The sequence below is a fragment of the Rhinoderma darwinii genome, chromosome 7 (genome assembly GCF_050947455.1).
Source record: "Rhinoderma darwinii isolate aRhiDar2 chromosome 7, aRhiDar2.hap1, whole genome shotgun sequence".
NCBI lineage: Eukaryota > Metazoa > Chordata > Amphibia > Anura > Rhinodermatidae > Rhinoderma > Rhinoderma darwinii.
In genome coordinates, this window is record NC_134693.1 from 100,693,115 (window position 1) to 100,711,678 (window position 18,564).

Consider the following 18,564-nt stretch of genomic DNA (forward strand, 5'->3'; position numbering starts at 1 on the left):
ATGGATGGTGAACACTGTATAAAATGCAGAATTGCTGTTTGTGGTCACCTTGCCTCCCAAAAAAAAGGATAAAAACTGATCAAAATGTTGCATGTACCCCAAAATGGTACCAATAATGACTACAACTCGTCCCGCAAAAAAACAGCCCCATACCACTACTTCTGTGAAAAAATAAAATAAGTTAAAGAGGCTCTGTCACCAGATTTTGCAACCCCTATCTGCTATTGCAGCAGATAGGCGCTGCAATGTAGATTACAGTAACGTTTTTATTTTTAAAAAACGAGCATTTTTGGCCAAGTTATGACCATTTTTGTATTTATGCAAATGAGGCTTGCAAAAGTAAAACTGGGCGTGTTTACAGTAAAAGTACAACAGGGCGTGTATTATGTGTGTACATCGGGGCGTTTTTACTTCTTTTACTAGCAGGGCGTTAGGAATGGGAGTGTATGATGCTGACGAATCCGCATCATCCTTTTCTGTTCGTTAACACCCAGCTTCTGGCAGTGCAGACACACAGCGTGTTCTCGAGAGATCACGCTGTGACGTCACTCACTTCATGCCCCAGGTCCTGCATCGTGTCGGCCACATCGGCACCAGAGGCTACAGTTGATTCTGCAGCAGCATCAGCATTTGCAGGTAAGTAGCTACATCGACTTACCTGCAAACGCCGATGCTGCTGCAGAATCAACTGTAGCCTCTGGTGCCGATGTGTCCTCGCTCGTCCGACACGATGCAGGACCTGGGGCAGGAAGTGAGTGACGACACAGCGTGATCTCTCGAGAACACGCTGTGTCTGTGCACTGCCAGAAGCTGGGCGTTCTGAAGAGAAGTGGATGATACTTCTCGTCAGAACGCCCAGCTAGTAAAAGAAGTAAACACGCCCAGATGTAACACACATAATACACGCCCAGTTGGACTTTAGCAAGCCTCATTTGCATAAATACAAAAATGGTCATAACTTGGCCAAAAATGCTCGTTTTTTAAAAATAAAAACGTTACTCTTATCTACATTGCAGCCCCGATCTGCTGCAATAGCAGATAGGGGTTGCAAAATCTGGTGACAGAGCCTCTTTAAGGCTCCAAAAAGTCAGGAAAGAAAGAATATGCAGTTGTGCAGATCAGAGGGGAACATTTCTTCTGTTTCAAGAGGAGGTTTATCAAGGCCCTAAAATTAGGGAACCAGGAAGGGGAGGACTCAAACATATCTGCTGAAGCTAGGGTGCCCGTATTATACCAAGGCAACACTTTCCCAGTAAAGTTCCCCAAATCGCAAAGGTCCGGAGTGTGTAACAAAAGGTGGATAAGAAAGGGCATTTATCAGTGCCTGTGCAAAAAGGATTGCTTCAAGCGAAACACACATCTATGGATTATTTTACCCCATTATTATACCACCTGACTATGCCCCTGATGTACTCTGCCAGGCTTACCTATGCCCCCACATTATAAACTAAAATACCAGTAAGGCCTTATTCACACGAGCGTGTCCATTTTGTGCGTGTAAAAAATGCGCATTGCAGTTCCGTGTGGCATCCGTCTATGGTGCACGTCTGCGTTTTTTATGCACGTATGTCATCCGCATGTCACGCATTTTTTACGTCAGCAAAATAAATTCAAGGTGTTTTATTTTTTCCTCATTTCTTTAACAACTGATGCGTGGAAACCACGGACAGCACACGGATGACGTCCATGTGCTGTCCGTCATTTTCACGCGCCCATTGACTTCAATGGGTGCGTGAAGCGCAAAAAACGCACAAGTATAGGACATGCAGTGAGTTTCATGAGCGGACACACGCTGTGTGAAAAACACAATGTCTGAATGGCCCCATTGAATTGCATAGTTCTGTGTGACGTCCGTTGTTTTAACGCGCTGTAGCAGTGCAGCTACTGGACGGTGCAGAAACTCCGGTTTTAAGCAACCAGGGAGCATGTACAGCAGAGAGGGTTTTCTCTGCTGATGCTTGGGCTGTCTGATGAACCTAGTTAGGCTCCACCTGAGACGGCTCTTTATATCAGGTGTGTGCAGTCCACACAGGGCTCTCAGTCTGGGGAAGACAGGCATGCTAGCCTGAGAGAGTCACCACCGTGTGAGGTAAAACTGAAGGTTTTGAGGTGCTGGGTACAAGGCTCAGTGTCTCGTAGTGAGGGACACTGAATGTGTTAGTTAGAGCCTGGACGGCCTAGGGTTTATTTTGTACGTTTATTGTTGTACCACTGATTGCTTTCTGAAGGCAATAAAGCTAGCTGCGGCTGGTTTAATCCTTTTACGCAAGGAGTTGGAGTGAACTTTCTATGTGTGCCAACCATCTCACCCGGGAGATGGCGAGCCCATGAGCTAATTGGTCCCCAGGTTGTCACATATGACGGAGAATTGCTTTGGGCAGTAAAATGGCACAAGAAGTATGCAGTGAAATTTAAAGGGCCAGAAGCCCAATTAAAGAGACTGTTTTTCCATTGCAATGGGTCTTATGGATGAACTCCTCAAACAAATGGAGCAGTTGAATGCAGAGCTGCAGGAAACAAATGCCAAACAGAGGGAGGATAACCAAAGGGTCCTGGCACAGTTGGAAGCAGATAGAGAGACTCTAAGGGCACGGGTGCTGTCCGGGGATGCACAGCCTTCCAAGCCAAGTGGATTCTTTTCAACGTCAACTGCATTTATGCCGGGTACTCCGGAGGTGTTACAGACAGTTCGCAGAGAAGAGCACGGAGCGTGCGTACCTGTGATACAAGCTGTGAGGACCGTTGCTAGGAGCAACCAACCCCGACAGCATGTGGCTGTTGTTCAGCAGAAGGAGCGCTGTTGGAGATGCCATCAAGCAGATGGATGTGCACCTGATTGTTCTCTGGTCAGGAGGTCAGAGAGAGCGCAAGAAAAAACACGTGAAGTGTTGGTTGGTGGGATTTCGCTACGGGTCAGTCTGGATCTTCGCCAAGAGGTCTCGTGGGTGCATCTGGACATTTTGCTGTTCGTGAAGAAGGATCCTGAGATGGGTGAGACTGTTCTGATTGACTTTGAAACTGATTTTGGGACTGTGCAGCACAGACTTAGAAAATGTGAGGAACTTGATGAGGAGTTTGTGCTGGGAAGGGACTTCCCTCATTTTTGGCAGTTGTGGGAGAAAGGCAATATCTCCGATAAGCCTTACAGGGAAGAGTCCTCTACAGGGTGTGCTGCTCCACTGCAAAAAAGGGAAAACGCACCAGTTGTAATGATGTCAAGCGATAATGTGATTCAGGAAATGCCTGCTAAAAATGGCGCACATGTATTTGATGCACAGCGTTTGTGATGACACTAGTGAAATGTCAAAAATTGTGCCTAACGTGTCTTTAACCCGTGAGTATGTCACCCAGCCTGAGCAGGTTAATGCATTGTGTGAACAGGCTGTTAAAGAAACAGCAGCCGAGACAGAAGAGGGGATTAGTTCAAGTGTGCCCCATGAGGCCGTAGTTGAGAAAGTCGAGAGTGTCACATGTGATGTGCGTACTGTTACTAATAGTAACCCAGAGAGGTCTGGTGAGTGCGGTGGAAAATTGTCTCTGGACGGACAGTCTGAGCATTTAAATGCTGAGATGAAAAACTCCAAGATGGAGGGGAGTATAGCGTCTGAAAGTGGTTTGCTGGATGGTACGGTGTATACCAAAACTCACGAGATGAGTGTTACTGAACACTATGAGCCAGTGTCTAAACCAAGGGGTGACACACAAAGCCACTTCATGGATGTGGAAAGGTCCATGAATGTAGGGCACCACACATGTAAATATGACTGTGATCAGCAAAAGCTAGTAGTGCCTACAAGGGATGAGGATGCTAGGCATGCCAACATAGAAGAGTTGCAGGAGCACCTGTCTAATACACCCAGGGGTGATTATCAAATGTCTGTTACTGTAGGGGTGACCCTAAATGTGATAATGTCCCAACGTAGGAGCTTTGACCCTGGAGGGAGGTTGAAATGTGATCAGTCCTACGGCCTTTATCAAAGGGGGGGGGGGGATATGTAGCAGTGCAGCTACTGGACGGTGCAGAAACTCAGGTTTTAAGCAACCAGGGAGCATGTACAGCAGAGAGGGTTTTCTCTGCTGGTGCTTGGGCTGTCTGATGAGCCTAGTTAGGCTCCACCTGAGACGGCTCTTTATATCAGGTGTGTGCAGTCCACACAGGGCTCTCAGTCTGGGGAAGACAGGCATTCTAGCCTGTGAGAGTCACCACCGTGTGAGGTAAAACTGAAGGTTTTGAGGTGCTGGGCACAAGGCTCAGTGTCTTGTAGTGAGGGATACTGAATGTGTTAGTTAGAGGCTGGACGGCCTAGGGTTTATTTTGTATGTTTATTGTTGTACCACTGATTGCTTTCTGAAGACAATAAAGCTAGCTGCGGCTGGTTTAAACCTTTTACGCAAGGAGTTGGAGTGAACTTTCTATGTGTGCCAACCATCTCACCCGGGAGATGGCGATCCCATGAGCTAAGTGGTCCCCAGGTTGTCACAGCGCCTAACACGTACGTGAAATATGCTCGTGTGAATATGGCCTAACACTCCAAACAAAACTACTACCAAGCAAATGCCACACTCCAAAAGTCAAATGGCGCTGTCACGAAGGGTCTGTGGACCCACTGGGCCGTACTGCCTTGGCGGTAAGGCAGCTAGCCAACAGGGAGCAGGTGAATGTCTATCGTCCTATAGGTACCTGTGGCAGCTCAGACAGCAGCAGGGCAGGCTCGGCTGGGACTTTGTAGCAGGCGGACGTCAGGCGAGGTGAAGCAGGTCAGACGTGGATGTAGCGCAGCACGACTTTGGCACAGCTCAGTGCTAGACCAGGAATGTATGGATTGCTAGGTACAGGAACTGGAAACCGGTATAGGTACAGGGACACGGACTGGAACAGGAAACACACTAGGAGGCCATCACATAAACAAACTAGGGAACACAACAACGCTCAGGCATAGAACTAGGGAGCTGGACCCCTAGTCCAGGGTACTCACAGGTCAAAGTTCATCCACGAGGTCCGGTGCGCGCGCTGCCCCTTTAAGAGCGGGCACTAGCGTGCACGCGCACCCTACGGAATCCGACTGAGGTGAGTGGATGCGAGCGCTGGCGTCTCCTGAGGAGAAGGCTGGGGCCAGCGCTTGCCGACTCGTGGCTGCGGCTGTCAGGGGGAGGTTGGAGCTGACAGCCTTCAGCCACGGACATTACAGTATCCCCCCCTCTTACGCCCCCTCTTCCTGGGACCAGAGAGAGAGAGAGAGAAACTTCTTCAGAAGAGTAGGGGCATTGAGGTTCTCCTCTGGTTCCCAGGACCTCTCTTCAGGACCAAATCCCCTCCAATCCACCAAATAAAAAGTCTTTCCTCTCACTCTCTTGGTGTCCAAGATCTCCTTGACCTCAGAGATGTCCGAGGGGCCGCTGGAGGCAACCGCAGGGCTGAGAGTCTTGAAATAGCAGTTCAGGATCACCGGTTTCAGGAGGGAGACATGGAAAGAGTTGGGAATCCTGAGGGTAGGAGGCAGACGAAGCTTGTAGTTGACAGGGTTGATCTGCTGCAGGACCTTGAATGGTCCGAGTAACCTGGGGGCAAATTTACATGACGGCACCCTCAGTCGGATATTCTTGGACGACAGCCAGACCTTAGTGCCAGGAAGAAACCGAGGAGGCTCTCTTCTCCGTGTGTCAGCCTTCCGTTTCATGCGGTCAACTGCCATTAGGATGGAGGATCGAGTCTGCTGCCAGATCTGCAAAAAGTCTCTAAACGTGGAGTCAACTGCAGGTACCACAGAAGTATCAGGCACCGGAAGAGGAATTTGTGGGTGCTGGCCGTAGACCATGCAGAACGGTGTATTCCTAGTAGATTCACTGGTGTGATTATTGTATGAGAACCCGGCCCATGGGAGCAGCTGCACCCAGTCATCATGCTGCTTGGAGATGAAGTGGCTTAGGTAGTTCTCCAAAATCTGGTTGATCCTCTCAACCTGACCAATAGACTGAGGATGGTAGGCAGAGGAAAAGTCCAACTTCACTCCAAGAAGTCTGCAGAGGGCTCTCCAGAACCTCGAGGTAAACTGAACCCCCCCCCCCCCCCCCCGACAGACACAATATGCTGCGGCAAGCCGTGCGGGCAGAAGATGTGTTGGATAAATAACTTGGCCAACTGAGGAGCAGAAGGAAGACCGGTCGGAGGAACAAAGTGGGCCATCTTCAAAAATCGGTCCACCACCACCCAGACAGCACTGCAAGCAGCAGAGAGAGGCAGGTCCGAGATAAAGTCCATCGCTATATAGCACATACAGCACAGGAAGAAACGAAGTCCACAATATCCTTGGGCAGTTTGGGCCACCAGAAATGACGAGCAATCAAATCCCGGGTCTTACGCAACCCTACGTGACCTGCCAGTCTAGAAGAGTTTCCCCAGCGGAGGATACTTCCACGATCAGCCAGGCGCGCAAAAATCCTCCCTGGAGGACTGTCCCAAATTTGCAGGGGATTGACCGAGACAATGCAAGATGGATCGATAATGTTCTGTGGACTCTCTATGGTGTCTTCTGTCTCGAAAGACCTGGACAAGGCATCGGCCCTCACATTCTTGTCGGCCGGGCAATAATGAAGCTCAAACTGAAACCTTGCAAAGAACAGTGACCACCTGCCCTGAGGAGGGTTCAGTCGTTGGGCTGTCTGGAGGTAGGTCAGATTCTTGTGGTCCGTAAAAATCAAGATTGGATGAGATGCGCCCTCTAGTAGATGTTTCCACTGCTCCAGAGCCAATTTGATGGCCAGTAACTCCCGATCCCCAATCGAGTAGTTACGTTCTGCGGAAGAGAAGAGCTTGGAAAAGTATCCACATACCCTTGACTTGCCCTTGGGACCTCTCTGGAACAGGAGTGCACCAGCACCGACAGAAGATGCGTCCACCTCCAACGAGAACTGCAGAGAGACATCCGGATGATGGAGGATAGAGGCTGACATGAAGGCACTCTTCAGGCTATTGAATGCGGATTCTGCCTCGGGAGTCCAGACCTTGGCGTTCATACCCTTAGTAAGGTTAGAGATGGGAGAAGTCAGTGAGGAGAAGTTTGGAAAAAAACTGCCTGTAAAAATTAGCAAATCCCAAAAAGCGCTGTATGGCCCTCAAGCCTTGAGGGCGTGGCCACTCCAGGACAGACTTTACCTTTTCAGAGTCCATCTCGAGATCACGATTCGAGACTATGTATCCCAGGAAGGGTAGAGCATCCTTGTCAAATACGCACTTCTCCAACTTGGCGTACAGACGATTCTCCCTTAACCGTAGCAGAACCTGGCGGACATGTCAATGGTGCGTAATAGGATCTGGGGAGAAAATCAAGATGTCATCAAGGTAGACTACAACACAAACATAGAGGAGGTCACAGAAAATGTTATTCACAAACTCCTGGAAGACCGTGGGGGCATTACACAGGCCAAAGGGCATTACTAGATACTCATAGTGTCGATCACGGGTGTTAAATGCAGTCTTCCATTCATCACCCTGGCAAATCCGGACTAGGTTGTAAGCCCCACGCAGGTCTAGTTTAGAAAAAAAATTTGCACCACGTATATGATCAAACAGTTCGGAGATCAGTTGCAACGGATATTTATTCTTCACCGTGATCTGGTTGAGACCATGGTAGTCGATGCAAGGACAACGAGAGACATCTTTATTTTTGACGAAGAAGAATCCAGCTCCTGCCGTAGAGGAAGACTTCCGTATGAAGCCCCTTTCTAAGTTATTTTTCACATAGGAGGACATGGACAGAGTCTCTGGCAAGGAGAGAGGATATACCCTACCACGGGGAAGGGATGCACCAGGAATTAGTTCAATAGGGCAGTCATACGCCCGATGTGGGGGCAATGTCTCTGCCTCCCTCTTGCTGAAGACGTCCGAAAAGGCAGCATAATGACCCGGCAAAAGCTCTTCCGCGAGGGTGCGGAAGTGGATGGCATACTCACTCACGGAGGTGTCTCCTTGGCGCAGGTTAATCAGAGAGGCCGCTGCAGATGGTCTCTGGTACTTGTCTCTTCCAGATAGGGTTCGCCCATGCAAGAGCCTTGCCGGTGATGAAGGAAATGATGAAAGCGACCCTGGCACCATCAGACGAAAAAGTACTAGCATACAGGCTGAAATGGATCTGGCATTGATTAAGAAAACCACGACAGGTACTTGCTTCTCCATCATAGCGGTCAGGAAGTGGCAAAGAAACACGTGGGTCAATACGGCCAAGAGGCGTAGACTGAGCATTCACATTGCCAGGAGGTGTAGCAGGAGGAACGGCAGCTTGTGCCTCCTGCCGACGTGCAAGAATGTTCAACGCCTGGAGGAGTTTGTCCTGTCGAGACAGGAGGTCCAGAATATCCGCTCGCATCTCCTGTGACGTCATCATAGTCTTGAATCGACCAGTGGAGTCCATGGCCTGAGCATACTGTCACGAAGGGTCTGTGGACCCACTGGTCCATACCGACTTGACGGTAAGGCAGCTGGCCAACAGGGAGCAGGTGAATGTCTATAGTTCTATAGGTACCTGTGGCTGCTCAGACAGCAGCAGGGCAGGCTCGGCTGGGACTAGGTAGCAGGCGGACGTCAGGCGAGGTGAAGCAGGTCAGACGTGGATGTAGTGCAGCACGACTTTGGCACAGCTCAGTGCTAGACCAGGAATGTATGGATTGCTAGAAACAGGAACTGGAAACCGGTATAGGTACAGGGACAGGGACTGGAACAGGAAACACACTAGGAGGCCATCACATAAACAAACTAGGGAACACAACAACACTCAGGCATAGAACTAGGGAGCTGGACCCCTCTTATAGTCCAGGGTACTCACGAGTCAAAGTTCATCCACGAGGTCCGGTGCGCACGCACGCTCGTGCCCGCTCTTAAAGGGGCAGCGTCCACTCGCCTCACCCTACAGGATCCTGTAGGGATATTGGCCCCGATACCCCTGTAGACGCTACATCGTAGCGAAACATGTCGGGGGGGGCTTCTACCTTCATTTTAATATCTGTCCTATTGACACTTTAGAATTTAACTATCAACTTACTGAATGTTGAGCTCTGTGGCTGTGGCACTTAGCCTTTTCTAACACAGAGTCTCTACGTCTGGCACTATGCTGACTGTTGTCAGAAATGGACACTAACTTTTAAACTTTATGTAGTCTGTCCTGTTGCAAATTTAATAAAGACTTTTTTTTATTTATTTCTTTATAATAGTTGGAAAACAGGGCTTCTTTTTGCCGGTAGGCAACCACTTTTGAATTCAAAATGGGGTCATGTCTTAGGGGTTTATTTCATTATTTCACATCAGAACCTCTGCAATTGTGAACCAATACTTTGTAAATCGCCAAATTAGGCCTCAAGTTCGCATGGTACTCTCTGACTCCTGAGCCCTGTCGCTCATCCACGCAAAAGATTAGGGCCACATGTGGGGGGTTTCTAAAACCGGCAAACACAGCATAATAATTAGAGAGCTGCCTTTTCATGGTGGCACAAGCTGGGCACCACATATTGGCATATCTGTGGGAAAATTCCCATTTTCACTCTGCAACAACGAGGGCACACTAGGTGAATACATTGAGGGGTGTAGTTTCCAGAATGGTGTCACTGTTTTGGTCATACAGGGGCTTTGCAAATGTAACATATCTCCCAGAAACCAATCCAGCAACATCTACACTCCAAAAGCCAAATGGCACTCCCTCCATTTTGTGCCCAAACCGGAGTTTATAAACTGTTATGGGGTATTGCTGTACTTGGGAGAAATTGCTTTACAAATATTGGGGTGTTTTTTTTCTCCTTTTATTTGTTGAGAAAATTAAACATTTTGAGTTAAAGCTACATCTTATTGGGGAAAAAATTTTTTTTTATTTTCACTGCCCAATTCTAATAAAATCTATGAAACACCTGTGGGGTCAAAATGCTCACTGCACCCCTAGATAAATTCCTCAACGTGTGTAGTTTCCCAAATGGAGTCACTTTTGGGGAGTTTCCACTGTTTTGGTCCCACAGTGGCTTTCCAAAATCGACATGGTGCCAACAAACCAATCCAGCAAAATCTGCGCTCCAAATAGCGCACCTTCCCTTCTAAACTCTGCCGTGTGCCCACAAAGCAGTTTATGACCACATATGCGGTGTTTCCATACTCTGGAGAAGTTGCTTTACAAATGTCGGGATACTTTTTTATTTTATTTGTTGAGAAAATGAAACATTTTGAGCTAAATCTACATTTTATTGAAAAAAAAAAATTAATTTCACTGCCCAATTCTAATAAAAACTATGATACACCTGTGGGGTCAAAATGCTCACTACACCTCTAGATTAATTCCTCAAGGGGTGTAGTTTCCTAAGTGCAGTCACTTTCAGGTAGTTTCTACTGTACTTGTACCACAGGGGCTTTGCAAATGCGACATGGTGCAGAGAAACAAATCCAGCAAAATCTGTGCTCCAAAAGCCAAATGGCGCTCTTTCCCTTCTAAGTCTTGTTGTGTGCCCAAACAGCAGTTTATGACCACATATGGAGTATTTTCATACTCTGGAGATGTTGCTTTACAAATATTGGGGGGCTTTTTCTTCTTTTCTTTTATTCCTTGTGGAAATTGTTTTTTTTTGTTTTTTTTAGCTAACACTACATCTTAGTGGAAAAATGTAAAAATGTTTATTTTCACATCCATATTCCAATAACATCTATGAAACACCTGTGGGTTCAAAATGCTCACTACGCACCTAGATGAATTCCTTGTGGTTGTAGTTTCCAAAATGGGGTCTTTTTTGCGGTGTTTCCTTTGTTTTGGCATCACAAAACTTTTTCAAACCTGACATGGTGCCTCAAATATAATGTAATAAAAGGAAGGTCCCAAAATCCACTAGGTGCTTCTGAGGTCTGTGCTTCAGTCCATTACCACACTAGGCCCACATGTGGGATATTTCTAAAAACTGCAGAATCTGGTCAATAAATATTGAGTTACATTTCTCTTGTAAAACCTTCTGTGTTACAGAATTTTTTTATCAAAAATTAAATTTTGCATATTTTTGAAAAGTTGGAGGCTGTGAGAACTGACTCACTCCACCTCTATCGTGGGGTGTGGGATCCATGGTTTTCCTCCCCTCATGCACCCGACTTCCGGTATGCCATTACCTTATAATGTGTAATCCTCTAATGTGATACTGTGCTCGCTCCACATTTCTGTGACTAATATGTGCATTTTTATGTTCTGGCTCAATTGTTTGGTTTCTATTTACCTGCCATATGTCCCTCCACGTCCCTTTTTCCCTGTATGTGTCTCCCAATTTTATACAAGCACTTTTCATTATATCCTCCTGCGTGGGGATTATTTTTTTTTTTCTTCCGTATTATCCTCTTTATTCTTAACATGATTGTATATCTAATTTCTAACCATATATACCAATAAATGCCTTTTGAAACAAAAAATTTATTTTTGCAAAGAAAATGAAATTTGTAAATTTCACCTCTACTTTCCTTTAATTCTTGTGAAATGCCTAAAGGGTTAAGAAACTTTCTAAATGCTGTTTTGTATAGTTTGAGGGGTTCATTTTTTAACATGGGGTTAGTTAATGGGGATTTCTAATATATAGGGCCCTCAAAACCACTTCAGAATTGAACTGGTCCCTGTAAAAATAGCCTTTTGAAGTTTTCTTGAAAATGTGAGAAATTGCTGCTAAAGTTCTAAGCCTTGTAACGTCCTAGAAAAAAAAAAGGGCGTGGAAAAAAAACGATGCAAGCATAAAGTAGACATATGGGAAATGTTAACTAGTAACTATTTTGTGCGGTATTACTATCTGTTTTACAAGCAGGTACATTTAAATTTAGAAAAATGCTAGGTTTTGCAAATTTTGGTGTTTCTCACAAATAAATATATTGAATTTATCGACTAAATTTTTTCACTATCATAAAGTCCAATATGTCACGAGAAAACAGTCTCAGAATACCCTCGATAGGTAAAAGCATACCAAAGTTAGTACCACATAAAGTGGCACATGTCAGATTTGAAAAATAAGGCTCTGTCAGGAAGGTCAAAAGTGGCCACAGTGGGAAGGGGTTAAGTGTCAATTAGACTTTCTTAGTGGCCCAGAACTAAGAACAGTCATAGACCACAGTCCTAGACAACTGGGGTTATTAAGTATGAAATGTAGAGAGAAGTATGCCTGTCATCAACCCACGAGCTAATATTATATTTTTGTTTTGTTAATTTTTTTTCTTTTCATTTCAATAGCTTACAAAAGATGCAGAGAAACATAACTGAGAGGTTTGAAGATGCTATTTCTTCCCTTAAGCAAGAAATTCTCGAGCTCAAGCAACAATATAAAGAAAATCGGAAAGAGATTGCCTTCCTGTCCAGAGCCAACATCAAGAAGGCCTTGTTAGTAATAATGGTGTTTTTTTATTTCAGGCTTTACTTAAAGAGGCTCTGTCACCAGATTTTGCAACCCCTATCTCGTATTTCAGCAGATCGGCGCTGCAATGTAGATAACAGTAACGTTTTTTTTTTTCAAAAACGAGCTTTTTTGGCCAAGTTATGAGCATTTTTATATTTATGCAAATGAGCCTTTCTTAAGTACAACTGGGCGTGTATTGTGTGTGTACATCTGGGCGTTATTACTTGTTTTACTAGCTGGGCGTTGTGAATAGAAGTGTATGATGCTGACGAATCCGCATCATCCACTTCTCTTCATTAACACCCAGCTTCTGGCAGTGCACAGACACACAGCGTGTTCTCGAGAGATCACGCTGTGACGTCACTTCCTGCCCCAGGTCCTGCATCGTGTCGGACGAGCGAGGACACATCGGCACCAGGCGACAGAGGCTACATCGACTTACCTTCAAACGCCGATGCTGCTGCAGAATCAACTGTAGCCTCTGTCGCCTGGTGCCGATGTGTCCTCGCTCGTCCGACACGATGCAGGACCTGGGGCAGGAAGTGACGTCACAGCGTGATCTCGCGAGGACACGCTGTGTGTCTGTGCACTGCCAGAAGCTGGGTGTTGACGAAGAGAAGTGGATGATGCTGATTCGTCAGCATCATACACTTCCATTCACAACGCCCAGCTAGTAAAACAAGTAAAAACGCCCAGATGTACACACAATACACGCCCACTTGTACTTTAACTTTAAACACGCCCAGTTGTACTTAAGAAAGGCTCATTTGCATAAATATAAAAATGCTCATAACTTGGCCAAAAATGCTCGTTTTTGAAAAAAATAAACGTTACTGTAATCTACATTGCAGCGCCGATCTGCTGCAATACGAGATATGGGTTTGAAAATCTGGTGACAGAGCCTCTTTAAATCTACCAATATGGTAGAGTTGTTGTCTGCTTTGCTTGTTTTCCTAATGGCTGCAAATTACATGAGTTAATAAAATAAGCAGTAATCGCCTATCCTTTCCCTTAGCGATCCAGCGACGGCACTCCAGGTGATTCTTTACATGCAGGTAGCATGTGACCGTTGCAACCAATCATACAGCTCAGAGGTCATGTGTTGTATTTCTGGCAATACACGGCAGAAATATGATTAGACAGAACAGAGTAGTCTGATTTGGCTGCAGCAGTTACATCCTACCTGCATGCGAACAATCACCGGGAGTGTCAGCCTTGGATCGACGGGCCAATTATAAGCGATTACTGCTTGTTTTGGTAATTCATGTAATTTACAGCCATTAGGAAAAATATGTAGAAACCCAGATAACACCTTATTGTCCGGTTTGAATGTTATTCTTTGTATAATGAGAAATTATACAATTTTCCAATATACTTTCTGTATCAATTTCTTACAATTTAAAGATCTTTGCTTGCAGTCATTCAATAAGTCTTTATTTTTTTTCTTCCAGCAAAGTGATGATCACTCAGGTGCATGGCTCGTTACACAACAGCTCTGATAACTACTGTAACTAACGAGCCTTGTACCTGTGTCAAATGGTGACCTAGACCGATGTTTATCCACTTGAAGTAAACAGTGACCTTTCCTATTGAAGAGAGCAAAGATCTTGAAAACCGAAAGGAATTGGCACAAAGTATTTTAGAATTGTTTTTTACTTTTCTTTCGCGGGGAATAACATTTACCGTTCAGTTGATCGTACACTAGTGATTTCAAACAGTTGTTTCCTGAACCGGACTTGTTTACAGTTGGTTGGTGAAAGTAAAATAACAAACTGTTTATCAATCTACCTTGATCTGTGACCTGGTCTGGGCTTTTTACGACAATGACTGACTGAAAAAATCCAACATGCCAAATTAACTTTGAGAGATATCTGCCTTTTATTTGGCACCTGTCACACTCTTTCATGCCACAAAAAGGCGCAGACAGTCGGTCTAAATTGAGCTTTGTCACATCTAAAATCTCTAGCGTATCGCTAGCTTTAGTAGGTCCCTTCTAAGAAGTTTTTCTTAGAAGCTACCACAACAAAATTACTTCTATTACTTGCTGTTTTACCACATTTCTTTCTTTGTTCAGCTTTGTGGCACCCTCCAGAAGTGTAAAAATGTAGTTCTGACCACTATAAAAATATCTTAAGAAATGAATGGGCACAGAATTTTTTACCTATTTAGATAAAAAAAACTAAATTGTTAGGCAAAAAAGTCAACAGTACACTTAAATGTTTTAGGTCAGAATACCTCTATCACCTTGCTTGGCTTTTTCCACTAGATCCATAGACTTTGAATGGATTAGCAGCCCACCTGCTTGACTCCTTCTTTCAAGCTCCTCCTTGCTGAGTCAGGCGCATGGTGAAGACTGGAATCCCTGTCCTAGCAATCCCTGTCCTTGAGGGTCTTTGCAGTCGGACCATCACCGATCTAACATTTATAAACTATCTAGTGGATAGCTAATAAAATGTTTTAGGCCGGACTACCCCTTTAACTGTATGAACTGTACCCCTTTAAATGTACTGTCATCAGATTCTGCCAAGGCAAATAAGATCATAGGATGCATCAAAAGGTGCATAGATTGACACAATGAGAACGTAGTTTACCGCTTTACAGATCAGTAGTCAGTGATGGCCACTAGGCCACTAGCTCATTCAACGACCGAAACGTCGCACTAAGCCTCTGGCATTATTTCCAATAATAAAAACAAGATTTTCTTCAAACTACAGTATTGTGTGCAGAATAACTATTTTCAAGATTACAAGTTCTGTTTACTAGCTTACTGGAGATCAGTAGTTGATCCAGAATTTTTTTTCTAGCCATATTTGGGTTTGGAAAATAATATTTCCCTTTAGATTAGGAAAACTGGCTCCTGCTTCATAGGGTTTTTTTTGCCTTCCTCTGAATCAACATCGCAGAAAAATAATTTGAACTAGAAGGACATGTCTCTTTTTTTTCAACCTTACTATGTTAATATGTTCAAGGATGGACATTCCCTTTAAAGAGGCTCTGTCACCATATTATAAGTGCCCTATCTCCTACATAAGGAGATGGGTTCTGTAATGTAGGTGACAGCAGTGTTTTTTTATTTAGAAAAACTATCTATTTCTACCACGTTATTAGCGATTTTAGCTTTATGCTAATTCGTTTCTTAATGCCCAAGTGGGCGTGTTTTTACTTTAGACCAAGTGGGCGTTGTACAATCAGCGTCATACACTTCTATTCATTTACTCAGCGCATAGTGACACTGCGTTGTTCACTTTGTGCTGTCTTATACTGACAAATTAACGTTACTGAAGTGTCTTGACAGTGAATAGACATTCCTCCCAGCCAGGACGGGATGTCTATTCACAGTCCCGACACTTTGGTAGCGTTTGTGTGGGATTTATAGCAGAGCAAGCGTAATCTCGCGAGATCACGCTGTAAATGACAGGTTACTATTCTAATACTTTCTATTTTTTTTTCTAGAGAGTCATTTAATGAAAAAAGCAGCAATGATGAAAGCACTAACATGAAAAATATACAAGCTGAGCTTATGCATTGTGAACAGGAATTGGAAGTCATTAAAGCACTCACTGGGATTGTGCTCACAAGATGCTTGAAGAAAAAAGAGACCAGAAGTAAGAAGGGAATCATTTTTCCATGAGATTACGGTTTCATAATTTATTAGCTTTGCTGTGTGTTCTTTATGAAACAGGTAATCGTGTAGGAACCACTGCTATGACTGCTTGAGTAAGGGGCGCTCTGATGTTTGGTTTACTTGTCAGAATTTTCTTCAATATATTGAGATTACAACGAACGTTAGTGTTGCCTGTTTTTCTTCATTTTAAAATCTTTATGGGAAATTTATCAGTGATGCTTACCTGCTATTAATTTTCCTCAGTTTGTTGCTTGTCTGCTTTTCAGCTGCGCTCCATTACGGCAGCGCTGTGGTCTGTGGCTTCAGTTCAGCTTCAGATTGGTTGCTGTGTATAAACACAAGTATATCACAAGTTTCCCAGGGTGTCAGTGCATGGAGAGTTTCTTTCCAGTAAAACCAGGGCAAAATGATCATAAAGTATGGAATAGTAAACCACAAAAAAAATATATTTATTAGGTCTACCATACTGACCAAAATGTAGTAAGTCTTAGTAAGGCTGTAGATCTCCTTTAAAGGGTTATTCCATCACAGAAACTGATGACTTATCGCTAGGATATTCTATAATTTTCTGATCCTTGGGGGGGTCTGACTGCCAGGACCCCCAATGATCCTGAAAATGAAGTGGTTGCAGCTCTGCTTAAGCACATCACAGCTCCATTTACAGCTTCTTTTTTCTCCGGATTAGTGGGGGTTCCGCCAGTCGTGCCCCCATAGACCTAAAAGTGCATAGCCGAGCGATGTGTGCCCACCTCTCCATCTGGATGCGCTGGTCAGGGGACCCCTGCTCTTCAGATAGGTGCGGGTGTAATTTCTGGGACCCGCTCCTATGAAAGATTTGAATATCCCTTTAATTATATATGCATTTGTATTGCTATGTGTTTAAACAGTCATACAAACACATGCACAAAAATGAATGTTTCATCATCACATTTATGATTGTTTTGCAGCTGAGAAGGTCATCTTTAGCCATAAACTGATGGGTCAGTGCCGTTTTCTGTCATTTGCGGTCGCATTTGAAACATTAAGTCTACAGGTATGTAGATAAAACAAATAGTGTTTGTTTTTTTATTTATTTTTTATGGAGAGAAATTGAATGTACTAGTTTCCAGAACTATTTGTGTTCTATCAAGTAGACTATAAGGCCATGTTCAGTGGTGGATTTTTTGCAAAGTACAGTACAGTTCATTTGAATTTGCTTTTTAAAACTCCATTCACACATAGCAAAAAGATAAGGAAATGATTAAGATTTAATCCCTAAATCGCCTTGCAAAACATGTCACAAAATAACTAGACGTGACCAGATGTTGCAATAACGATCTTGAACGCTTTGAAATTAGTCTGCTTATTCTTGCACATGATTCTGAATTAACTTTGGGTAGGAGGATGGTGTTGGCGAACCTCTTATGTACTAAACTCTCGCACTGAGCCACTAGCGCACGACTGCCGTGCCGCTCTTAATGACGTCAATCAGGAGCTGGTACATTGAGCCAGTAAGTCTCTCTGTGTGCGCCTGTGTGACGTCATTAGGAACCGCCTGGTGGTTCAGCCACAGCCGCAATTCTGGAAGAAGAAGGGTGCCACCCACACAAGAAAGATGTTCTGGAGAATACTTCAGCGGGCTGACTTCTCTATAGCCTCCCACACATGAATGACTTCCTAGAGCTTGGTGTGCGTGCTGAAGTAGCTGCCCTGGCTGCTTGTAGACGTGCGACTGCCTGTATCATGTATATGTTGTATGCTGGGCCCAGGTGTGAAATGTGCAGTTTTATAATGTGCTTAGCCTCCTGCCTGTTCTGCCTTCATTGTATGTCCAGAGTGTAGGCCCTCAAGTCATTACTGCCTAAATGCTCGGTACTATGTCTGGGCTCTTCTAACCCCTGCCTTGCAGATTTTTGAGGTAATGCCAGTTTACGTGTTACTGGTCTGTAATTTTGAGTGACAATACTACTGTCTAGCAAGTTGCTGTATAACAAGCTTTTGGAAATTAGCTTATACTGTTAGACACTCTTCTGTTACAAAAGTATATGAGGGCCTGTTCACATCACCGTTGGCTTTCCGTTCCGGGGTTCCCTCGGAGGTTTCCGTCTGGTGAACCGCACAACGGAAAGTGAAACTGAAACCACAGCTTCTGTTTCCGTCACCATTGATATCAATGGTGACGGAAACATTGCTAATGGTTTCCTTTCGTCACTTTTCCAACAATCAATAGCGCTGTCGACTCTGCTATTGATTTAGTCGTTAAAACGGAAACCTGCCGGAATGGTGACAAACGAAAACTATTAGCAATGTTTCCATCACCATTGATATCAATGGTGACGGAAACGGAAGCTGTGGTTTCAGTTTCACTTTCCGTTGCGGGGTACACCCGACGGAAACCTCAGACGGAACCCCGGAACGGAAAGCCAACAATGATGTGAACAGGCCCTGATCTGACGTGTCAGAATATAGCATTGATTGGGGTTCATAAAGCGGACCCCTACAAATCCACAGTGTAGTACAAACACTGCGGTCAACCTGGTCTGCCACAGCGTTAACAGCAGACGGTTCATACATATTCA

The 18,564-nt window shown here is 44.6% G+C and overlaps 1 protein-coding gene across 2 annotated transcripts in view; it reads left to right on the forward strand.

The window, feature by feature from the left end:
- The window catches only part of CENPP (centromere protein P), a 392,723-nt gene that overhangs the window by 27,959 nt on the left and 346,200 nt on the right, over positions 1–18,564 (forward strand). For both annotated transcript variants that reach the window (XM_075833729.1, XM_075833730.1), the window contains exons 2-4: positions 12,219–12,365; positions 15,835–15,986; positions 16,954–17,039. In XM_075833729.1, the coding sequence (XP_075689844.1) occupies positions 12,229–12,365; positions 15,835–15,986; positions 16,954–17,039 (375 nt within the window). In that variant the 5' untranslated portion in view covers positions 12,219–12,228. The remainder of the gene's footprint in view (positions 1–12,218; positions 12,366–15,834; positions 15,987–16,953; positions 17,040–18,564) is intronic.